General features: G+C 48.9%; 1 protein-coding gene across 1 annotated transcript in view; it reads left to right on the forward strand.

Moving 5' to 3' along the window:
• Positions 1-399: 399 nt before the first annotated feature.
• LOC138667006 (oocyte zinc finger protein XlCOF7.1-like) overlaps positions 400-25,728 on the forward strand; it is a 45,067-nt gene continuing 19,738 nt past the window's right edge. Inside the window, exons 1-6 of the mRNA XM_069755228.1 lie at positions 400-511; positions 6,921-7,070; positions 7,200-7,379; positions 7,462-7,585; positions 7,669-7,766; positions 10,571-10,661. Coding sequence (XP_069611329.1) covers positions 6,993-7,070; positions 7,200-7,379; positions 7,462-7,585; positions 7,669-7,766; positions 10,571-10,661 — 571 coding nt within the window. The 5' untranslated portion in view covers positions 400-511; positions 6,921-6,992. The remainder of the gene's footprint in view (positions 512-6,920; positions 7,071-7,199; positions 7,380-7,461; positions 7,586-7,668; positions 7,767-10,570; positions 10,662-25,728) is intronic.

Here is a 25,728-nt window from a genome sequence, read left to right on the forward strand (position 1 = left end):
TAAGTCATTTACCTCCTGTTCCTCCCCTGAGGCCATGGAGATGCTCAATTGGATTTAGGTCAGGGCTCATAGAAGGCCACTTCAGAATAGTCTAATGTTTTCCTCTTAGCCATTCTTGGGTGTTTTTAGCTGTGTGTTTTGGGTCATTTTGCAAGACCCATAACCTGCGACTGAGACCAAGCTTTCGCAACCCTGTTAAGTTAATAAAGTAGAAGCAGATTGTTAATTCGGCCTCTTGTCTCCGCTGCTGCATTCAGATCAGAAAGAGGTAGAAAATGTCTGTGGCCGGAGGCGTGCTGGAGGGGAAGAAAGATTTGCCTGATGTGGTGGAGCACAGTTTCTCCCTCTCTCTATTCTGGACTTCTGCTTCCAGGACCTGTGATGACGTCACAGTCATGTGATCAGTCACATGGGGAGAGAAGCAGGATGGGGGCTTGTAGGAACTGAAGGGCTTTCTGTGCAGGAAGCAGCGACATGTAAGAGCTGATGGGAGACATCAAAGTCTGCACTGGTGAGCGGTAATGGGGGAGCAGGGACTGTGTGATAGAGGGGACAGGACTCAGTCCTGGGGGGCACCGGGACTCTGCACATTAGGGTACAGCCGGCTCCACATGTAAGAGCTGAAGGGAGAAGTCTGCACTGGTGAGCGGTAATGGGGAGCAGGGACTGTGTGATAGAGGGGACAGGACTCAGTCCTGGGGGGCACCGGGACTCTGCACATTAGGGTACAGCCGGCTCTACATGTAAGAGCTGAAGGGAGAAGTCTGCACTGGTGAGCAGTAATGGGGGTGCGGGGACTGTGTGATAGAGGGGACAGGACTCAGTCCTGGGGGGCACCGGGACTCTGCACATTAGGGTACAGCCGGCTCCACATGTAAGAGCTGAAGGGAGAAGTCTGCACTGGTGAGCGGTAATGGGGGGGCAGGGACTGTGTGATAGAGGGGACAGGACTCAGTCCTGGGGGGCACCGGGACTCTGCACATTAGGGTACAGCCGGCTCCACATGTAAGAGCTGAAGGGGGAAGTCTGCACTGGTGAGCAGTAATGGGGGAGCAGGGACTGTGTGATAGAGGGGACAGGACTCAGTCCTGGGGGGCACCGGGACTCTGCACATTAGGGTACAGCCGGCTCCACATGTAAGAGCTGAAGGGAGAAGTCTGCACTGGTGAGCGGTAATGGGGGAGCAGGGACTGTGTGATAGAGGGGACAGGACTCAGTCCTGGGGGGCACCGGGACTCTGCACATTAGGGTACAGCCGGCTCCACATGTAAGAGCTGAAGGGAAAAGTCTGCACTGGTGAGTGGTAATGGGGGGGCAGGGACTGTGTGATAGAGGGGACAGGACTCAGTCCTGGGGGGCACCGGGACTCTGCACATTAGGGTACAGCCGGCTCCACATGTAAGAGCTGAAGGGAGAAGTCTGCACTGGTGAGCGGTAATGGGGGAGCAGGGACTGTGTGATAGAGGGGACAGGACTCAGTCCTGGGGGGCACCGGGACTCTGCACATTAGGGTACAGCCGGCTCCACATGTAAGAGCTGAAGGGAGAAGTCTGCACTGGTGAGTGGTAATGGGGGAGCAGGGGCTGTGTGATAGAGGGGACAGGACTCAGTCCTGGGGGGCACCGGGACTCTGCACAATAGGGTACAGCCGGCTCCACATGTAAGAGCTGAAGGGAGAAGTCTGCACTGGTGAGCGGTAATGGGGGAGCAGGGACTGTGTGATAGGGGGGACAGGACTCAGTCCTGGGGGGCACCGGGACTCTGCACATTAGGGTACAGCCGGCTCCATATGTAAGAGCTGAAGGAGAAGTCTGCACTGGTGAGCGGTAATGGGGGAGTAGGGACTGTGTGATAGAGGGGACAGGACTCAGTCCTGGGGGGCACCAGGACTCTGCACATTAGGGTACAGCCGGCTCCATATGTAAGAGCTGAAGGAGAAGTCTGCACTGGTGAGCGGTAATGGGGGAGCAGGGACTGTGTGATAGAGGGGACAGGACTCAGTCCTGGGGGGCACCGGGACTCTGCACATTAGGGTACAGCCGGCTCCACATGTAAGAGCTGAAGGGAGAAGTCTGCACTGGTGATCAGTAATGGGGGAGAAGGGACTGTGTGATAGGGGGGACAGGACTCAGTCCTGGGGGGCACTGGGACTCTGCACATTAGGGTACAGCCGGCTCCACATGTAAGAGCTGAAGGGAGAAGTCTGCACTGGTGAGCGGTAATGGGGGAGCAGGGACTGTGTGATAGAGGGGACAGGACTCAGTCCTGGGGGGCACCGGGACTCTGCACATTAGGGTACAGCCGGCTCCACATGTAAGAGCTGAAGGGAGAAGTCTGCACTGGTGAGCGGTAATGGGGGGCAGGGACTGTGTGATAGAGGGGACAGGACTCAGTCCTGGGGGCACCGGGACTCTGCACATTAGGATACAGCCGGCTCCACATGTAAGAGCTGAAGGGAGAAGTCTGCATTGGTGAGCGGTAATGGGGGAGCAGGGACTGTGTGATAGAGGGGACAGGACTCAGTCCTGGGGGGCACCGGGACTCTGCACATTAGGGTACAGCCAGCTCCACATGTAAGAGCTGAAGGGAGAAGTCTGCACTGGTGAGCGGTAATGGGGGAGCAGGGACTGTGTGATAGAGGGGACAGGACTCAGTCCTGGGGGGCACCGGGACTCTGCACATTAGGGTACAGCCGGCTCCACATGTAAGAGCTGAAGAGAGAAGTCTGCACTGGTGAGCAGTAATGGGGGAGCAGGGACTGTGTGATAGAGGGGACAGGACTCAGTCCTGGGGGGCACCGGGACTCTGCACATTAGGGTACAGCCGGCTCCACATGTAAGAGCTGAAGGGAGAAGTCTGCACTGGTGAGCGGTAATGGGGGAGCAGGGACTGTGTGATAGAGAGGACAGGACTCAGTCCTGGGGGGCACCGGGACTCTGCACATTAGGGTACAGCCGGCTCCACATGTAAGAGCTGAAGGGAGAAGTCTGCACTAGTGAGCGGTAATGGGGGGGCAGGGACTGTGTGATAGAGGGGACAGGACTCAGTCCTGGGGGGCACCGGGACTCTGCACATTAGGGTACAGCCGCCTCCACATGTAAGAGCTGAAGGGAAAAGTCTGCACTGGTGAGTGGTAATGGGGGAGCAGGGGCTGTGTGATAGAGGGGACAGGACTCAGTCCTGGGGGGCACCGGGACTCTGCACATTAGGGTACAGCCGGCTCCACATGTAAGAGCTGAAGGGAGAAGTCTGCACTGGTGAGCGGTAATGGGGGAGCAGGGACTGTGTGATAGAGGGGACAGGACTCAGTCCTGGGGGGCACCGGGACTCTGCACATTAGGGTACAGCCGGCTCCACATGTAAGAGCTGAAGGGAGAAGTCTGCACTGGTGAGTGGTAATGGGGGAGCAGGGGCTGTGTGATAGAGGGGACAGGACTCAGTCCTGGGGGGCACCGGGACTCTGCACATTAGGGTACAGCCGGCTCCACATGTAAGAGCTGAAGGGAGAAGTCTGCACTGGTGAGTGGTAATGGGGGAGCAGGGACTGTGTGATAGGGGGGACAGGACTCAGTCCTGGGGGGCACCGGGACTCTGCACATTAGGGTACAGCCGGCTCCATATGTAAGAGCTGAAGGAGAAGTCTGCACTGGTGAGCGGTAATGGGGGAGTAGGGACTGTGTGATAGAGGGGACAGGACTCAGTCCTGGGGGGCACCAGGACTCTGCACATTAGGGTACAGCCGGCTCCATATGTAAGAGCTGAAGGGAGAAGTCTGCACTGGTGATCAGTAATGGGGGAGAAGGGACTGTGTGATAGGGGGGACAGGACTCAGTCCTGGGGGGCACTGGGACTCTGCACATTAGGGTACAGCCGGCTCCACATGTAAGAGCTGAAGGGAGAAGTCTGCACTGGTGAACGGTAATGGGGGAGCAGGGACTGTGTGATAGAGGGGACAGGACTCAGTCCTGGGGGGCACCGGGACTCTGCACATTAGGGTACAGCCGGCTCCACATGTAAGAGCTGAAGGGAGAAGTCTGCACTGGTGAGCGGTAATGGGGGGCAGGGACTGTGTGATAGAGGGGACAGGACTCAGTCCTGGGGGCACCGGGACTCTGTACATTAGGGTACAGCCGGCTCCACATGTAAGAGCTGAAGGGAGAAGTCTGCACTGGTGAGCGGTAATGGGGGAGCAGGGACTGTGTGATAGAGGGGACAGGACTCAGTCGTGGGGGGCACCGGGACTCTGCACATTAGGGTACAGCCGGCTCCATATGTAAGAGCTGAAGGGAGAAGTCTGCACTGGTGAGCGGTAATGGGGGAGCAGGGACTGTGTGATAGAGGGGACAGGACTCAGTCGTGGGGGGCACCGGGACTCTGCACATTAGGGTACAGCCGGCTCCACATGTAAGAGCTGAAGGGAGAAGTCTTCACTGGTGAGCGGTAATGGGGGAGCAGGGACTGTGTGATAGAGGGGACAGGACTCAGTCCTGGGGGGCACCGGGACTCTGCACATTAGGGTACAGCCGGCTCCATATGTAAGAGCTGAAGGGAGAAGTCTGCACTGGTGAGCGGTAATGGGGGGCAGGGACTGTGTGATAGAGGGGACAGGACTCAGTCCTGGGGGCACCGGGACTCTGCACATTAGGATACAGCCGGCTCCACATGTAAGAGCTGAAGGGAGAAGTCTGCATTGGTGAGCGGTAATGGGGGAGCAGGGACTGTGTGATAGAGGGGACAGGACTCAGTCCTGGGGGGCACCGGGACTCTGCACATTAGGGTACAGCCAGCTCCACATGTAAGAGCTGAAGGGAGAAGTCTGCACTGGTGAGCGGTAATGGGGGAGCAGGGACTGTGTGATAGAGGGGACAGGACTCAGTCCTGGGGGGCACCGGGACTCTGCACATTAGGGTACAGCCGGCTCCACATGTAAGAGCTGAAGGGAGAAGTCTGCACTGGTGAGTGGTAATGGGGGAGCAGGGACTGTGTGATAGAGGGGACAGGACTCAGTCCTGGGGGGGCACCGGGACTCTGCACATTAGGGTACAGCCGGCTCCACATGTAAGAGCTGAAGGGAGAAGTCTGCACTGGTGAGCGGTAATGGGGGAGCAGGGACTGTGTGATAGAGGGGACAGGACTCAGTCCTGGGGGGCACCGGGACTCTGCACATTAGGGTACAGCCGGCTCCATATGTAAGAGCTGACGGGAGAAGTCTGCACTGGTGAGTGGTAATGGGGGAGCAGGGACTGTGTGATAGAGGGGACAGGACTCAGTCCTGGGGGGCACCGGGACTCTGCACATTAGGGTACAGCCGGCTCCATATGTAAGAGCTGACGGGAGAAGTCTGCACTGGTGAGTGGTAATGGGGGAGCAGGGGCTGTGTGATAGAGGGGACAGGACTCAGTCGTGGGGGGCACCGGGACTCTGCACATTAGGGTACAGCCGGCTCCACATGTAAGAGCTGAAGGGAGAAGTCTTCACTGGTGAGCGGTAATGGGGGAGCAGGGACTGTGTGATAGAGGGGACAGGACTCAGTCCTGGGGGGCACCGGGACTCTGCACATTAGGGTACAGCCGGCTCCACATGTAAGAGCTGAAGGGAGAAGTCTGCACTGGTGAGTGGTAATGGGGGAGCAGGGACTGTGTGATAGAGGGGACAGGACTCAGTCCTGGGGGGGCACCGGGACTCTGCACATTAGGGTACAGCCGGCTCCACATGTAAGAGCTGAAGGGAGAAGTCTGCACTGGTGAGCGGTAATGGGGGAGCAGGGACTGTGTGATAGAGGGGACAGGACTCAGTCCTGGGGGGCACCGGGACTCTGCACATTAGGGTACAGCCGGCTCCATATGTAAGAGCTGACGGGAGAAGTCTGCACTGGTGAGTGGTAATGGGGGAGCAGGGACTGTGTGATAGAGGGGACAGGACTCAGTCCTGGGGGGCACCGGGACTCTGCACATTAGGGTACAGCCGGCTCCACATGTAAGAGCTGAAGGGAGAAGTCTGCACTGGTGAGCGGTAATGGGGGAGCAGGGACTGTGTGATAGAGGGGACAGGACTCAGTCCTGGGGGGCACCGGGACTCTGCACATTAGGGTACAGCCGGCTCCACATGTAAGAGCTGAGGGGAGGAGTCTGCACTGGTGAGCGGTAATGGGGGAGCAGGGACTGTGTGATAGAGGGGACAGGACTCAGTCCTGGGGGGCACCGGGACTCTGCACATTAGGGTACAGCCGGCTCCACATGTAAGAGCTGAGGGGAGGAGTCTGCACTGGTGAGCGGTAATGGGGGAGCAGGGACTGTGTGATAGAGGGGACAGGACTTAGTCCTGGGGGAGCACCACGATTCTGCACATTAGGGTACAGCCGGCTACAGTGAATGTGCGAGATCTGAGAGGCAGAGAAGTAAGTAATGGGATACAAAGGCGGGCCGGACAGGTGAAAGAGGCGTGTTTTTCTGGGCACAGCGCCGCTCTCTCTTTTTTTCCATTCCTCTGTTGTCACGGACGCCTGCAGCTTGCTTCACTTACACCTTCCCGGTGAGGTGCCCCGTCACCTCATCATCAGGACCGCTCCCCCCACCATATGTGGTGACCGCAGGTTGCTCCACACCCGCTCTATAAGATGACACTGGAGTATAAGACGACCCCAGACTTTTGAGAAGATTTTCAGGGGTTAAAAAGTCGTCTTATACACCGGAAAATACGTTATTTGAGTACAGCCAAGAAAAGGTGCAAAATTACTATATATGGTTGTATAGAAATGGTACATAAAGGACAAGTAGTTGAAAAATAAGGGAAACACTAGAGAGCGACAAACAGCAGGACCGGGCCATGACGGGATGTAATGATCATGTAAAGCCGGTAACTGCTCCGGAGATTTCTTACATGGGAAATTTATGTTCCATCGTGATCTTCTCCCCATTCAGGTTACTACAGTATCGGATCCTCTCAGCGGAGATCTTCTATATAAGAGAATTCTCCTGAGTGACCCTACAAGGATGGATAGGGACAGGGACAAGATGGCGGAGAGGATATTACACCTCAACCTAGAGATCCTCTTTAGGCTTACTGGAGAGGTGAGAGATTCTGATGACGTCACATTACATCATTGTTATCTATGGGAATAACAGATGGACAGAACTGGAGAGGTGAAGACTCTGGGAATGTCTGTAGTGAGATTTATTAATGTGTCTCTCCATAACCAGGATTACACAGTAGTGAAGAAGACCTCTAGTGAGCGCTGTCAGGCCCCTGTGTCTGAGGGATGGGGAAGACCCCTGAGCCCAATCACAGGGTCTCCACCTCACCCCCTGATACATGAGGACATCAATGACCAGAAGATCCTAGAACTCACCTACAAGATGATTGAGCTGCTGACTGGAGAGGTGACACTGCTGGGAATGCTGGGACATTATACAGTAACGCTATGGAGGTATCGGCGGATGACGGTATCATTGTATGTGTCAGGTTCCTATAAGGTGTCAGGATGTCGCCGTCTATTTCTCCATGGAGGAGTGGGAGTATTTAGAAGGACACAAAGATCTGTACAATGATGTCATGATGGAGGTTCCCCAGCCCCTCACATCACCAGGTAATAGACAGCACTAAATACACACGGCCTATAATTATCTGTATGTAAAGAATGAATTCAGTTCCTGTATGTGTTTCCTCCAGTTCTATCCAGTAAGATGACAACACCAGAGAGATGTCCCTGTCCTCTTCTTCCTCAGGACTGTAAACTAGAAGATCCCAATGTTCCTCAGGATCATCAGGTAGATGGATAGAAGGTGTTAAGAGATCTCCCCTATGATGTGTAAATGCTTGTGCAGGTCTTATGTTTAGTCTTGTTTTATCAATCAGTGTAAGGAAACAGTCAAACGGCCGTATAAGGCCAGTTTCACACTTGCGTTCCCCTGATGTGCGGCGGGCTGCTGACTTCCTCCGTGAAGCCCCGCCCTCGGCCACACCTCCGCTGTTATCTCCACCTACATCTGTATGCGGCCCGCATGCGACCTGCGTACCTATATTTAGCATTAGGTACGCAGGTCGTGCGGCTGTATGCGGATGGTGCCGCATGCATCGTTTTGACGATGCGTAAAAAAAAAATGCTACATGGCTGCGTCTCCGCTGGTCCCCGCATCGTCAAAACGACGCATGCGGCACCATCCGCATACAGCCGCACGACCTGCGTACCTAATGTTAAATATAAGTACGCAGGTCGCATGCGGGGAGGTGCGGCCGAGGGCGGGGCTTCACGGAGGAAGTCCGCAGCCCGCCGCACATCAGGGGAACGCTAGTGTGAAACTAGTCTTACTCGGATGGCGATTGCACCACAATGCCTGTGCTGGTCAGTGGCTGTCCCTACCCGAGCATGACAGCATGTATTTCTATGCAACTATGACACTCCGGCCACACAACTAATATCATGCATCAAGTGCCAACTATAAACAATAGCATAACCTTGCTCTACAGAGCCCTACATAGGAAACATGCACAAGGCCTATCTCCCTGTAACTCTCCTTTTCAAGTGCAGGGCTAATCATCTGTAACTCTTCTTTTTCCCAGCTGCAGGTCTGACCCTCTGTAACTCTCTCCTCTCCAGTGGCAGGGCTGACCCTCTTCAATTTCTCTGTCTAGCTGCAGGACTGACCCACTGGAACTCTTCCCTACCCAGCTACCTACAGCCCATAACCATCACATAAAAGTGACTATAATAAACTATAACATTAACCATATAGTTACAGTACTACTCATGAGTAGTGTTGAGCATTCCGATACCGCAAGTATCGGGTATCGGCCGATACTTGCGGTATCGGAATTCCGATACCGAGATCCGATACTTTTGTGGTATCGGGTATCGGTATCGGATACATAGAGATGTGTAAAATAAAGAATTAAAATAAAAAATATTGATATATTTACCTCTCCGGCGGCCCCTGGACTCAGCGCGGGTAACCGGCAGGCTTCGTTGTTCAAAATCAGCGCTTTTAGGACCTGAGAATCACGTCCCGGCTTCTGATTGGTCGCGGGCCGCCCATGTGACCGCCACGCGACCAATCACAAGCCGCGACGTCACCGCAAGCTATTAGCGCGCTCATTTTTGAAAAATGAGCGCGTTAATGACTTTCAAAGACGTAGCGGCTTGTGATTGGTCGCGTGGCCGCGACCAATCACAAGCCGCGACGTCACCGCAAGCTATTAACGCGCTCATTTTTAAAAATGAGCGCGTTAATGACTTTCAAAGACGTAGCGGCTTGTGATTGGTCGCGGCCACGCGACCAATCACAAGCCGCTACGTCTTTGAAAGTCATTAACGCGCTCATTTTTCAAAAATGAGCGCGCTAATAGCTTGCGGTGACGTTGCGGCTTGTGATTGGTCGTGTGGCGGTCACATGGGCGGCCCGCGACCAATCAGAAGCCGGGACGTGATTCTCAGGTCCTAAAAGCGCTGATTTTGAACAAAGAAGCCTGCCGGTTACCCGCGCTGAGTTCAGGGGCCGCCGGAGAGGTAAATATATCAATATTTTTTATTTTAATTCTTTATTTTACACATCCCTATGGATCCCAGGGCCTGAAGGAGAGTTTCCTCTCCTTCAGACCCTGGGAACCATGAGAATACCTTCCGATACTTGATGTCCCATTGACTTGTATTGGTATCGGATATCGGTATCGGCGATATCCGATATTTTTCGGGTATCGGCCGATACTATCCGATACCGATACTTTCAAGTATCGGACGGTATCGCTCAACACTACTCATGAGTGTTCTGTAATTACAGTATATCCTGCAGCATCACAAATATACCTTTATGTCATATAGCAATTCGCTTCAGGAGGTGCCAGGATCTTCCTTTCATTTACACCAGGAATATGACAGTGAGTTTTCCTTGTTTTCTCGCCTTCACAGTCCTCACATCTTAACCCTGTAAAACATCTCTGAGACAAGGTACAATTGGTTATTCAGAGCATCTCAGCACCTTCATCTAATTTGCGGCAACTGCAAGAACCTATCCTGTTGGCATGGGCCAGTGTTCCTGGGGAACAATCTCAGCACCTTGTGCAATCTATGACGTGATTAATATCTGAGGTTCTGAATTGCAAAGAAGATCCTACGTGTCACTAGATGGATGTCTCTAGTAATGTGGCCATTCAGTGTATGTTTCATACCTGGTGGAGATGACAGGATAAAGGTGATCATATACAATAGATGTTGTCTGGATCTTCTCAAACGTCTTCATTAGTGATGAGCGAATATACTCGTTACTCGAGATTTCCCGTGCACGCTCGGGGGTCCTCTGAGTATTTTTTAGTGCTCGGAAACTTTGTTTTCTTCGCTGCAGCTGAATGATTTACATCTCTTAGCCAGCTTGATTACATGTGGCTATTCCCTAGCAACCAGGCAACCCCACATGTGATAACAGATGTAAATCATTCAGCCGCGGCGAAGAAAACTAAATCTCCAAGCACTAAAAAATACTGGGAGGACACCCGAGCGTGCTCGAGAAATCTCAATTAACAAGTATATTCGCTCATCACTAGTCTTCATCTGTCAGTGACTTATACAATATTCTTTCAGGGTGAAGATCTGCCCCATATTAATACTACAGAGACATATGTGAGGGGTGATGAGCGGTGTAAAGAGGAGATTCCTACAGATAACCACACAGGTGAGTAGTGACCACTAAATGCAGAGAAGTCACAGGCTCTATTCATCCATTTTGAGTCTCCCCTTTTCCTCATAGATTATAAGCTCGTGAGCAGGGCCCTCATTCCTCTTGGTATCTGTTGATTTATGTGATTATTGTTATGCTGTAATGTCTTTGTTGTCTATACAAGTCCCCAATAAAATGTAAAGTGCAGCTGCACCGTGGCACGAAGGTGGAGGGGGGCCCTTGCAGGCAGAAGTATACGCATCTGCTATGGAGCCCCTTAGGCCGGCGTCACACTAGGCGTATGAAAATACGGTCCGTTTTTTACGGCCGTAATACACAGAAATCTTCCCAAAATAGTGATCCGTATCTCCTCCGTAGGCAGGGTGTGGCAGCGTATTTTGTGCATGTCATCCTCCGTATGGCATCCGTACTGCGAGATTTTCTCGCCGGTTTGAAAAAACAGACATAGAATGGATCCATGGGCTCAAATATTTGTTAAAACATATATACTGTCTATATATATATATATATATATATATATATATATATATATATATATATATATATATATATATATATATACATACATACATACAATGTCAGTGAGACACATACAGTGTGTGTGTGTGTGTGCCAAACACGGAGACATGTCAGTGTTCGTGGGAGCGCATGAATTGCACGGACCCATTAAAGTCAATGGGTCCGTGTAAAACACGTACCGCACACGGATGTTGTTGTCCGTGTGCAGTCCGTGTGCCGTGCAGGGGACAGCGCTACTGTAAGCGCTGTCCCCCCCCCGGTGCTGAAGCCGCGATTCATATCTTCCCTGCAGCAGCGTTTGCTGTAGAGAAGATATGAATAATCGTGTTTAAAATAAAGCTCCATGTGCCCACCCCCTGTGCGCCCCCCGCTGTTATTAAAATGCTCACCCGGCTCCCTCGCTGGCTGGCGCTGCTTCCTGTCCTGGCCGCACCTTCTACTGTATTAGCGGTCACGTGGGGCCTTCCATTAGAGTCATGAATATGCGGCTCCACCTCCCATAGGGGTGGAGCCGCATATTCATTACTGTAAATGAGCTGCCCCACGTGACCGCTCATACAGGAGAAGCTGCGGCCAGGACAGGAAGCAGCGCCAGCCAGCGAGGGAGCCGGGTGAGTATTTTAATAACAGCGGGGGGGCGCACAAGGGGTGGGAGGGGGTTGGGCACATGGAGCTTTATTTTAAACACGATTATTCATATCTTCTCTACAGCAAACGCTGCTGCAGGGAAGATATGAATCGCAGCTTCAGCACCAGATGCAGGGGACAGCGCTAAACTTTAGTGCTGTCTCCCGCACGGTGCGTGTGGTACCCAGTGGGCACACGGGTGGCACAGTGATGTGCCACAGAAACGCACCGGCACACGGACACAGATAATTCCGGTACCGGAATTATCTGGATGTGTGAGACTGGCCTTAGAGTCCGGGGAGGACGGCTCACTGCACTGCACTGCACTGTGTCCTAATCCTCCACACTGGTTTGTGCAGTCCTCTCCACCTGATCTATAAACGATGTGGCAGACCACCTCCATGGCTGGACATCTGATATAGAAGATTAGCATGTGTGTTTGTGTGCATATATGCATGGGTGTATATATGTATGTGTATCTGTGTATGTATGTGTATGCATGTATATATGCTTGTGTATCTGTGTGTATTTAATGTGTGTGTATGTTCATGTATATGAATGCATGTGGGCACATTTGTTTCCGGTTCATGTATGATACTGAAATTGTAAGGAATAGGAGAATGGACCTGACTCTTTAAGGCTATGTGCCCACGTTGCGGATTTCGGTGCTGATTTTTCCGCTCAGTTTTTGAAAAATCCTCAAGTAAAACGCACTGCTTATTACCTGCGGATTACCCTTGGATTTATTGCGAATTTCCAGCGTTTTTGTGCGGATTTCACCTGCGGTTTTACACCTGCGGATTCCAATTATGAAACAGGTGTAAAACGCTGTGGAATCCGCACAAAGAATTGACATGCTGCAGAAAATAAACCACAGCATTTCCGCGCTGTATTTTCCGCAGCATGTGCACTGCGGATTTTGTTTTCCATAGGTTTATATGGTACTGTACACCGGATGGAAAACTGCTGCCGATCTGCAGGGCCAAATCCGCTGCGGATCCGCAGGCAAATCCACAACGTGTCAACAGACCCTAAAGGTTTATTGACAACATAATCACGTTATAACCAGGATCATAGTTAACTTGCTTATCACTGGGGGTCCGACTGCTGAGCTCCCCAGACATTCTGAGAACAGGTGTCTGCAATCTCATCCTGAATGGAGCAAAGTTGTGAATGCTCGGCCTCTGCCATCTCCATTTTCTATAGCGCTGCTGAGCGCTACGCGGCTATTTCCATCAGTTCTATAGACATTGAACAGAGCAGAAGTCAAGCATGCACAACTCCAATCCATTCATGACAGAGCTGCAGAGTCCTGTTGTCAGGATTACTTGGGGTCCCAGTGGCCAGTCCCCCAACAAGCAGTAAGTTTTCTCTTATCATTGAGATCAGGGGTAAAATGGCTTTTTGGGGGAATAACCCTTTAAGACCAAGTGGCCTCTGTCCAGCGTATTCACCGTAATGCATATGTTAAACAGTTGCTTCCTATGGATGCGATACAGACAGTGGTTTGTGACATCCACTGTAAAAAAAAAAAAAATAATGTCAATATTTTAAGTACGTCTTTAAAAGAGATGACCAAATATATTTGAAAAACATCCGCCAAACAAATTCGGCATGAATATGGCACATTCGGATTCGTGAAACGCAAACAAATTTTTATAAAATCAGAAAAAAAAAATCGGTAACATTCGTTAAAAAGTGCTAGAAAATATTTGCGTTGACACTAAGGTATTTTGAGCACTTTGGCTAGGATAGTGATGGTGTATGATGAGCGTGCGGCACGTTTGATAAGGGGAGGGGAGAGCCCAGAGCTTTTTTTTATTTTCTAACTTTGCCTAGCTGCAGTGTGCACACAATCAGGACACAGGCAGCGTCCACAATTTGACAAAAGTTTTGACAAAGAACACCTAGTGTGTTTGAAAGGCGTAGCTGCTATACTCTATTTGGTCATGTAATCTTGCCTCCACAAGTTTTGTCTTATATACAAGCAATAAATTATTCCTTTCGGACTACATGGAAGCTGGAACACTCTCTTTTTTTCTTTAACACCCACAATGTCCAGCACAACGGCTTGTGTCATTGACTGCTGACATCACATGTCCCTCTCTATACAAAGAGCGGACATCTTTTTTTTTAGCTCCATTTTGTCAATATAACAGCACAGAGAGGCTGCCCCTGATACTGGTCTGGGTGCTGATAAATTTTATTTAGTTAACTAGGCAGTTATTTCTAAAGCCGGGTTCACACTGCGTTACAGCAGCCCGTTCAACACATACGTTAAACGGGCTGCTGGAACGCAAGTGCCGACTTTGGCACATCGCTAGTGCAGATAGAGCATCTGCTAGCTCTATCTGCGCGAGCAGTGACGGACCCGGAAACGCTGCAGCCCGCGTCTCGGGGTCCGTCACTCAATGACGGCACATAGCTAGCGCACGCCCATTGTGGGCGTGCGCTAGCGATGCGTCCGACATTGGAGTCTATGGCGGCGTTACCGGACTACGTTACACCGCGTTATGCCGCGGTGTAACGTAGTCCGTCTAACGGACTGCCATAGCGCAATGTAAACCCTGTCTTAGGCTATGTGCACACGTTCAGGATTTCTTGCAGAAATTTCCTGAGAAAAACCTGAAATTTTCTGCAAGAAATCTGCATGCGTTTTTTTGCGCGTTTTTACCACGTTTTTGGTGCTTTTTTTTTGCGGATTTTTCTGGACATTTCCCAATGCATTATACAGTGGGAAATCCGCAAAAAATTCGCAAAACTAATGAACATGCAGCATTTTTTACTGCGATGCGTTTTTTTCACAGAAAAAAAATGCATCATGTGCACAAAAATTGCGGAATTCATTCTAAATGATGGGATGCATAATGTATGCCTTTTTTTGCAGTTTTATAGCGTTTTTATAGCGAAAAAACGCGAAAAATCTGCAACATGTGCACACAGCCTAAATCAGATAGTTTAGATAGGTAATCTCTTGTGTGGATGTGAAATTGACCTTCCAGCAATCTAGCAGATTTTTTTTTTTTCTGCCTACCATTCCTGAGGTCGTCAGACAAAGACAGCAGGGCACATGTCAAAGAAGTGTGTTGTACACTGCTTCTGTTGTGCTCCATGCACCTTTCTAAATCTTATTTTTTCAGCAAGGCATTTGTCACCTTGTCATTTAGAGGCGGTGAAATTGATCTGTTCATTTGAGCTGTTGGCCAGTAAGATTTTTTTTTTCTTTGCAGTTGCTAATGTGATACAGCCCACCATATCTCACCCTGTAATTTAGTGGCGATGAAATTCATCTTTCTGTACAACTGTTGCACAGTAAAAAAAAAAATTTTTGGCAATTGCCAACGGCAATCAGCACACCATATCTCACCTTGTCATTTAGTGGTGGTGAAATTCAGCTGTCTGCAGAGCTCATGCAAATTTAAAAAAATGTTTTTCTCTGTTACAAATGTGATAGAGCACGCCATATTCCACGTTGTCATTTAGTCGTGGTGAAATTGTTCTGTGTGCAGAGCTGTTGCTCCGTAAAAAAAAATATTTTTCTGTAACAAATGTGATACAGCAGGCTAGATCAGAGTTTGAAATTGTTTGGAGCTTATCTTCTAGGTTACACAGACCTCATTCACACTAAAAAAATGCCTTCTTGTATTACTAGCGTGATACAGTAACTGAGATCTCAGTTTAAAATTGTTTGGAGCATATCTTATTTGTCATATAGGCCTCACCCACACTGAAATATTTCTTTCTTCTGTGACTAATGTGATTCAGCACACCATATTTCACCTTGTCATTTAGTGTTGCTCACATTCAGCTGTGTGTAGAGTATAATCTAATTCTTTGTTGCTAATACTGTAATCCTGCCACACTAGCTCAGCAATATGACTGGGAAAAAGCGAGGTCATGGTGGAAGGGGGATTAGGCTTGGTGTTCAACATGTACATGGGGTAGGTGGTAATGTTAGTGAAAGCATTAGTGAACCAAAAAACGTCACGTCCTATACAAACACAACTGACAACTTCTGTTAATGGACGGGCTACCCAGTACCTTTGTTTGGCAGATGCACAGCGGTACGCCTTTTTGATGAGGCCCAGAAAGAGCATGTGCTCCACTAGATGTCAAGCACAGCTATAAGTGGCCTTTCCTCCTCTTCCTCCACCTTAATATCATGCTCAGTACAGTCCACAGAGGTGGCACCCAAATTAACCTTGCTCCCCCCCCCCCCCCCCCCATGTCACAACTCTCCAAACGCCCAACTGAAAGTAGAGAATCACAGAATGGTGAGTTTGCAGAGCTGTTCACACATTCTATGTCATGGGCATCAAAAGTGTACTCCAAAGATTCAGAGTCAAGGGGAGAAAATCATCTGCACTGATGTCCCAAATTTTTTAGCTTTGATCAGGGTCAGGACAAAGTTGGGTTCCGAGCAGCATCCTGATCCTCATTACCAGACGTTAACCACCGGGGAGGGGGGTGAACCTGATGAGACTCAGATATCTGAGGCTTACACGGACTGTGCTGTGCTATCAGGGTCGGAAGAGGAGGGTGACTCTTGGGGTGAGAAATGTGATAATACAGAGGATGATGATGAGGTTGTAGATCCCACTTGGCTTGAACACAGAGGCATGCAGCTGAGTTGGTCATCTGAGAAGGTGGAAGAGGAGGAAGACAGGGAGGTTACGTTGCGCCGTACGGCACCGACACAGAATGATGCAGCCACGATGAGCACTGCATCCTTAGCCACAACTGTGGCTGTGGCCAGCAGTGTATGCTTGCAGGGACGGCAAGAGTTGCCTAACCTATGCCTTTTTTGACACCGCAAAGGATGAGTCAACTTATGTTATTTGCCAACTTTGCTGAAAAAACTGAGGAAAAAAGTGCAATAGTTTGACTACTACATGCATGAACCTTCACATGCGCAATCAACATTTCTCATAGACTTGTATTAGCGACGGATGGCTTCACGTTTCATCTGTTCTTCACCAGATCGGTAGAAAATTGTTTTTCCGGCAGCTGGACATACTAACATTTTTTGTGTCCTTTGGAAAATCAGACAGCGACGGATCCAGCGCCATCTGGCGTTTGGTGGAATGCAAGCCTATGGTGCCGGATCCATCAAATGACAGAATCCGGCAACGGATTCCATTTTTCTAAACTGAGCATGCTCCGATTTTTTTTATGGTATGTGCATTAGTGTTTTTCTGGCATCTCTCTCTCTCTCTCTCCCCCTTCTCCGGATCAGCTAGTCAGATCCGTTGCATCAGTTTTTCACAATTTGCGACGGATCCGTTTTTCTCAAAATTCGACGAATTGAGCCTGATGGCGAAAACTGATGTGTGAAAGTAGCCTTAGAGGTTGAACTCCACCATCTCCAATCTGTTGGCCATGGAAATGCTGCCTTTCCGCCTGGTAGATATAGACGGTTTCCGAAAGCAGTCCCCCAGTACAAGTTACCCAGTCACCATTACTTCTCTAAAAAGCTGTGCCTGAGCTACACCAGCTTGTCACAGACAACATCAACGATTGCTTGACAAAATCTCTATCTGCCAGGGTGCATTTCACCACAGACACTTGGACGAGTAAGCATTTCCAAGGGCGTTACATCTCGCTTGTAACTAATGGAAATGGTGGCACAGATGGTGAAGTGCACATTCGTTTATTGAAATTTTTGTGAAACCACAGACCACTACCCAGGGGGCTCCGAAGGGGGCGTGACTAAGCGAACCCCGGACTCCCGAAGTAAGACCCCCTCGAACAGCGTCAGAATGGAAAGTTCGGAAGACGCAAGGTGCTACCTCCAGTTAGACACCGGGTACGTTGAAGCTGACTTGGCTGGACTGGTGAGCAGGCAGGTACTGCAAGTAGCGGAGAACCAGGCAGAAGATATGCAGCTCTAGTGGGTGACAGGCGACAGCAGGTATGCAGAGCAGCAGGTAGTGCTGGTGTAGTCCCTTAAGGTGTGAGAAAGCATGGTGGAAGCTCTGAGGAAACAAACCAGTTTTTTGCGAAGTTCTAGCAGGGCATAACACACAGGCACAGAGAACCTGAGAACTAGCAACTGGAAACACTTGTTGCTCAGGCACCTCCCTAAAGGCAGAGGTGCCTGAAATAGTATGAGACTCAGCCATCGGCTGAAAGCAATTTTGAAAATGGTGCTCTGTCTCTTTAAGAGACCGGGAGTGCACGCGCTCGCCCTTAGAGATGAGCCCGGAGACCTGCGGGGCACGCACAGAGTCCAGGAAGCAGCAGCAGAGGTAGATGACACGGGAGATGGGACAGAAGCCCCAGGAGACCGGCGTCCCCACCGGGTACCGCTCAGAAGCGGCGACCCCGAAACCACAGGTAAGGGTCAGGGAGCAGAGCGAGACGGAGGCGCTACATCGCTGACTGGGGACTGGATGACTCTAGTGGCTGTGGGGGCAGGCGGGGAAGTGGCAGCTTCACAAGTCTTGGAATCACCGAGGCTTGCAGGGCAAACCTCCGTATTTCGTATTTCATACTTTCTCCATTGCTTCTGCCTCCTCCACCTCTTCTAGGGCCTACACATGCGCTCTCAATCTCTGCCTTAATGAGACACGTGTTCCAACAGTGCATAACAAATTCCCACCACCTCTGTACTGCGTAGCCAGGGCTCACCATTAACAGGCAGCTGAAGAGTTGTGGACAGCTCTCCAGGCCGAGTTTGAGCAATGGCTGTCTCTGCTGAACCTGCATCCAGGGAAGGCCGTGTCGAATAACTGTGCTAAGCTGGTGGTGGCCCTATGCCGAGGCAAGCTCACACACATGCCTTGCATGGCTCACGTCCTCAACTTGGTGGTACATCAATTTCCCCGCCACTATCCTGGCCTGGGTGAGCTGCTGCAGAAAGCATGGAAGCTGTGTGCTCATACTTTCTCCATTGCTTCTGCCTCCTCCACCTCTTCTAGGGCCAACACCTGCGCCCTCAATCTCTTCCTTAATGAGACACGTGTACCAACAGTGCAGAACGAAATCCCACCACCTCTGTACTGCGTAGCCAGGGCTCACCATTAACAGGCAGCTGAAGAGTTGTGGACAGCTCTCCAGGCCGAGTTTGAGCAATGGCTGTCTCTGCAGAACCTGCATCTAGGGAAGGCCATGTCCGATAACTGTGCTAACCTGGTGGTGGCCCTATGCCGAGGCAAGCTCACACACATGCCTTGCATGGCTCACGTCCTCAACTAGGTGGTACATCAATTTCCCCGCCACTATCCTGGCCTGGTTGAGCTGCTGCAGAAAGCATCATGGAAGCTGTGCGCTCACTTCTGCCATTCGCACCCCTCAGGTCATCAACTTGCATCGATGCAGAGGTCTTTGTCCATGCCAGTCAACAGGTTGATATGTGATGTGCCAACACTGTGGAGTTGTTGCTGCTAAGGGTTGCCCAACCAGTGATTAGGTTTATGGGGCAATCACTTTTTCACACAGGGTTCTGTAGATTTGGATTTATTTTTTCCTTAATAATAAAGACCTTAATTTAAAAACTACATTTTGTGTTATCTTTGTCTAATATTTAAATTTGTTTGGAATCCTTTACTGTAGTGAGGGACAAATTCTGACCGCACACTGTGCAAAAAAAATGTCGTGTGTACTCTGCATCCTATATCTGTGGTAGTGGTAGTATTGAGACAAGTCACTGTGTGTACTCTGCATCATACATCTGTGGTAGTACTGTGCCAAAAGCTGCTGTGTGTACTCTGCACCCCCACTTGTGGGAGTACTCTTAAATTAAGCCACTGTATGTACTATGCAACCCCCCCACCTGTGGGAGTACTGTTCCTTTAAGCCACTGTGTGTACGCCGCCGTCCCCCATCTGAGGGAGTAAAGTTCTTTAAGCCGTTGTATGTTTTTTAGTAGTCTGAGAAAAAAATATTGTCAGCCGTCTCATTTCCATTAGTAGGCCCAAAAAATAATTTTTCTGGACTAGTGTTTTTTAGTAGTCTGGGAAATAAATAATTGACATCAGCCATCTCGTTGCCATTTATTGACCAAATAAATAATTTTTCAGGGCCGCTATGTGTGTTCTAGTAGTGTTGCAAATAAATTGACATCAGCCATTTCATTGCCATTTATTGGCCAAAGAAATAATTGTATAGGGCCACTGTGTGTTTTCTAGTAGTGCTGCAAATAAATAATTAGCATCGGCCATCTTGTTGCCATTTCTAGGCCAAATAAATAATTTGCGAAGACCGCTGTGTTTTCTAGTAGTGTTGCAAATAAATCTACTCTTCCGCCATCTTTGTCAGTAGTGTTTAGAAAATCCACTTCCAAAAATGAGATCATCAAATAGTGGACGTGGTGGTGTTGATGCAGCTGCTGCTGATGGTGGTGGTGGTGGTGTAGTTGATGCATGGAGAGGATGTGGTCATTCTGTACCTGCTATGTGTCCAAATACAAGACCTTCCTCTGGTGCACACAGCCGACCTGACTTTATGTGTTTTTTCGTAGGCCTGAATACTGATGCACAGATGGTGAGGTCACAAGATGCTGAAAAAGTGTTGGATTGGATGGCTGAGAGTGGTTTCGAATCCTTTGCATTATCTTCCACCCGGTCCACTGTGGAAAGTGCACAGTTGGCACCTGAGGACAATGGTCATCCGGCTTCCAACTCACCTCCAATCAGTCTGGACCCTAAGTCATGGAGCAATCTCTTCTGCTGTTTGATGACTCCACTGGCTTTGGTTCCGTAGCCCACCTACCTGGCTCTGGTCCAAGAGCAAGAGACTGAGTGCACTGATGCCCAACCACTTTTTTTGTTGGCAGATGAGTACATGGGTGGGCTAGTGCACATGGTCAGTGGACCACTGCAGGATAAGTCAGATGATGACGAAACTCAGTTGCCAACTGCAGCATCTTTCTACAGTGTGCAGCAGACAGGCAAGGCGGGCAGAGTTGAGGAGTCGGTGGAAGATCATGAGCCTAGCTGGTTTGACGCACATCACTTGCCTGGCGCATGTGCCTAACTTCCTGAAAAAGAGCTTCCTGAAAAACTACACACACCTGTCAGAGCTGCTGCTGAAAGTGTAGGCATTGTGTGCACCTTTTCGGCATTCTCTCTACTGCTCTCCTGTCTGAACAGCAGCATCACTTCTGCCGTTCCGCTCACTGAGTGATATGCGATGTACCAACAAGGTGGAACTCCACCTTGCATATGCTGGAGAGACTGTGCGAGCAGCAGCAGGCAATAGTGGAGTTTCATCTGCAGCGCGCACGCCAGAGTCCTTATGCAGAACAAAACCACTTCATCACCAATGAGTGGGCCTCCATGTGGGACATGTGTGCCACCTTGTGCTGCTTTGAATATTCCACCAATGTGGTCAGTAGTTCTTCTTGCAGGAAGACAGTTTCTGACTCCGGTACATTATCGGGTGTTCTCGCTGTTCACTTCCTGAGACAAGACTGCACCTAATCCGACATCTAATGTGGCCCTCTGGACCACAAACAACTTGGAGAAGTCTGGAACCACTAACACTGGCTGTTTGCACAGGTCTAGCCTCAGTTCCTGGAATGCTGTCTCCACTTCTGGAGAAGACTTTGCCATAGCTAACTTCGTATCCTTGAGGTCTGTCATAGGAGCCACTATCATGGTGAAATTAGTGATAAACCGACAGTAATAGCCCATGATGCCCAGAAACGCTCTGACCTGCTTCTTTGGGAGTGGTAACTTGTGGCCAATTTTGAATTGCATCAACCCTATTCACTTGGAGTTTGATATTACTCCTCCCTGCAATTTACCTAACTACTTGACTTCTTCCATCCCAATGGCACATTTCTTTGGGTTGATGGAATTCAGTGACTTTGGATTCAGGGAGTTTGCAAGGGAAGAATTACTGAATTGCTGTCTATATTTTATTAATACTTTGTATTTCTTTCTTTCTTTTTTTTTTATTTAACTTTTCTGTCTGGTGCAATCCCTATTATGAAATGTGCTCCACTATTGTTAATGCCATCCAGTGCACATCTTGCCACATGTATGCAGTCCTTGAGCAGCCGATCGAGGGTGCATACTGCTGTGCGAGATATGAGCATGTTGTGCATTTGGAAACCCAGATTCTGAATCTAAATGTGCAGCTGGCGACACTGAGATCCATAGACAATATGGAGAGGAGTCTTCTGCTCACTGAGCAGACGCTCAATGGGATAGATGAGGGGGGGATGGTAGGATGGAGCTGCAGGACGACGAAGTAGCAAGCTGGGTGACAGGAAGCGGGGTAGAGGGAAGAGTGCCAGGGAGGCTAGTCCTGATCTGGAACACCCCAATAAGTTTGCTAAGTTCGCAGATGAGGGGGGTGCCAGTACAGGGGTAGCACTGCTGCAGCCAGGCATGTCCTCTGAAAGCCGGAGGAGTGACTGCTCCAGTAAGGAGGGAAATAGGAGAGCAGGGCAGGCCAGACAGGTGCTGGTAGTGGGGGATTCAATTATTAGGGGAACAGATAGGGCAATCTGTCACAAAGACAGGGATCGTCGAACGGTGTGCTGCCTACCTGGCGCTCGAGTCCGACACATCGCTGATCGGGTGGACAGATTACTGGGAGGGGCTGGTGAGGACCCAGCGGTCATGGTGCACATTGGCACAAATGACAAAGTTAGAGGTAGGTAGAAGGTCCTTAAAAATGATTTCAGGGAATTAGGCTGCAAGCTGAAAGCAAGGACCTCCAAAGTGGTATTTTGCTAAATACTGCCTGTACCACGTGCCACGCCAGAGAGGCAACAGGAGATTAGGGAGGTTAATAAGTGGCTCAAGAATTGGTGTAGGAAGGAGGGGTTGGGGTTCCTGCAGAACTGGGCCGACTTCTCAGTTGGCTACAGGCTCTACGCTAGGGATGGGCTGCACCTCAATGGGGAGGGTGCAGCTGTGCTGGGGGAGAAAATGGCTAGAAGGTTGGAGGAGTGTTTAAACTAGGGATTGAGGGGGAGGGTATTCAATTTATAGGAGGGGAAGATAGTGCAGACAGAGACCTGGGCACAAATAAGGAAGTTGGGGGTGGCGGTGGCATGGGGGGTGGGGTTAGAACAGTTAATAATTTAAAAAAAGAATAGAGGTACATAGAGGAACATCAAGTGCATGTATACTAATGCCAGAAGCCTCGCCAACAAAATGGACGAATTAGAACTAATGTTGTTGGAGCATAATTATGACATGGTGGGGATATCTGAAACGTGGCTGGATGAGAGCCATGACTGGACTGTTAACTTGCAGGGCTATAGCCTGTTCAGAAATGACCGTACAGATAAGCCAGGGGGTGGTGTGTGCCTATATGTAAAATCATCCTTAAAGCCCATCCTGCGTGATAATATAGGTGAATTTAATGAAAATGTAGAATCCCTGTGGGTGGAGATAAGGGGAGGGGGAAAAAATAATAAATTACTGATAGGGGTTTGTTATAAATCTCCAAAAATAATAGAAGCAATGGAGAATATCCTCGTAAAGCAAATAGATGAAGCTGCGACTCAAGGGGAAGTCATTATTATGGGGGACTTCAACTACCCTGAATTAGATTGGGGAACAGAAACCTGCAGTTCCAGCAAAGGTAATCGTTTTTTGACAACTATGAGAGACAATTACCTTTCACAACTGGTTCAGGGCCCAACATGAAGGGGGGCACTGCTAGACCTAATATTAACCAACAGGCCAGACCGCATAGCAAATATAAGGGTTGGGGGTCACTTGGGGAATAGCGATCACAAAATAATACGTTTTCATATGTATCCTTTAAAAAGATGTGTAATAGAGGGGTTACAAGGACACTAAACTTCAAGAGGGCAAATTTCCAACGGATGAGAGAGGATCTTGGTGCAATTAACTGGGACGATATCCTGAGACATAAAAATACACAAAGAAAATGGGAGACATTTATTAGCATCCTGGATAGGACCTGTGCACAGTATATACCGCATGGGAATAAACATACTAGAAATAGGAGGAAACCAATATGGCTAAATAGAGCTGTAAGGGGCGCAATAAGAGACAAAAAGAATGCATTTAGAGAATTAAAGGAAGTAGGTAGTGAGGAGACATTAAATAAATACAGAAAATTAAATAAAGTCTGTAAAAAGCAAATCAAGGCAGCAAAGATTGAGACCGAGAGATTCATTGCCAGAGAGAGTAAAAATAATCCCAAAATATTCTTTAACTACGTAAATAGTAAGAAACTAAAAAATGATAGTGTTGGCCCCTTAAAAATAGTCTGGGTGAAATGGTGGATGAGGATGAGGAAAAAGCCAATATGCTAAATTACTTTTTTTCATCAGTATTTACAAAAGAAAATCCCATGGCAGACAAAATTACTAGTGATAAAAATTCCCAATTAAATGTCACCTGCTTAACCCAGCAGGAAGTGCGGCGGCGTCTAAAAATCACTAAAATTGACAAATCTCCGGGCCCGGATGGGATACACCCTCGAGTACTGCAGGAATTAAGTACAGTCATTGATAGACCATTATTTTTAATCTTTAAAGACTCCATAATAACAGGGTCTGTACCACAGGATTGGCGTATAGCAAATGTGGTGCCAATATTCAAAAAGGGGACAAAAACTGAACTCGGAAATTATAGGCCAGTAAGCTTAACCTCTACTGTGGGTAAAATCCTGGAGGGAATTCTAAGGGATGATATACTGGAGTATCTGAAGAGGAATAACCTCATGACCCAGTATCAGCACGGGTTTACTAGGGACCGTTCATGTCAGACTAATTTGATCAGTTTCTATGAAGAGGTAAGTTCCGGACTGGACCAAGGGAACCCAGTGGATGTATTGTATATGGACTTTTCAAAAGCTTTTGATACGGTGCCAATAAAAGGTTGATACATAAAATGAGAATAATGGGGATAGGGGAAAATATGTGTAAGTGGGTTGAGAGCTGGCTCAGGGATAGGAAACAAATGGTGGTTATTAATGGAGCACACTCAGACTGGGTAGCGGTTAGCAGTGGGGTACCACAGGGGTCAGTATTGGGCCCTCTTCTTTTTAACATATTTATTAATGACCTAGTAGGGGGCATTCAGAGCAGAATTTCAATATTTGCAGATGACACTAAACTCTGCAGGGTAATCAATACAGAGGAGGACAATTTTGTATTACAGGATGATTTATGTAAACTAGAAGATTGGGCTGATAAATGGCAAATGAGCTTTAATGGGGATAAATGTAAGGTCATGCACTTGGGTAGAAGTAATAAGATGTATAATTATGTGCTTAATTCTAAAACTCTGAGCAAAACCGTCAATGAAAAAGACCTGGGGGTATGGGTGGATGACAAACTCATATTCAGTGGCCAGTGTCAGGCAGCTGCTACAAAGGCAAATAAAATAATGGGATGCATTAAAAGAGGCATATATGCTCATGAGGAGAACATAATTTTACCTCTATACAAGTCACTAGTTCGACCAAACTTAGAATACTGTGCACACTTCTGGTCTCTGGTGTATAAGAAAGACATAGCTGAACTGGAGCGGGTGCAGAGAAGAGCGACCAAGGTTATTAGAGGACTGGGGGTCTGCAATACCAAGATAGGTTATTACACTTGGGGCTATTTAGTTTGGAAAAACGAAGACTATGGGGTGATCTTATTTTAATGTATAAATATATGAGGGGACAGTACAAAGACCTTTCTGATGATCTTTTTAATCATAGACCTGAAACAGGGACAAGGGGGCATCCTCTAACAGACGCGGATTCTTTACTGTAAGAGCAGTGAGACTATGGAACTCTCTGCCGTATGATGTTGTAATGAGTGATTCGTTACTTACATTTAAGAGGGGACTGGATGCATTTCTGGAAAAGTATAATGTTACAGGGTATATACACTAGATTCCTTGATAGGGCGTTGATCCAGGGAACTAGTCTGATTGCCGTATGTGGAGTCGGGAAGGAATTTTTTTCCCCAAGGTAGAGCTTACTC

This window comes from Ranitomeya imitator, chromosome 2 (assembly GCF_032444005.1).
Source record: "Ranitomeya imitator isolate aRanImi1 chromosome 2, aRanImi1.pri, whole genome shotgun sequence".
Classification (NCBI taxonomy): domain Eukaryota; kingdom Metazoa; phylum Chordata; class Amphibia; order Anura; family Dendrobatidae; genus Ranitomeya; species Ranitomeya imitator.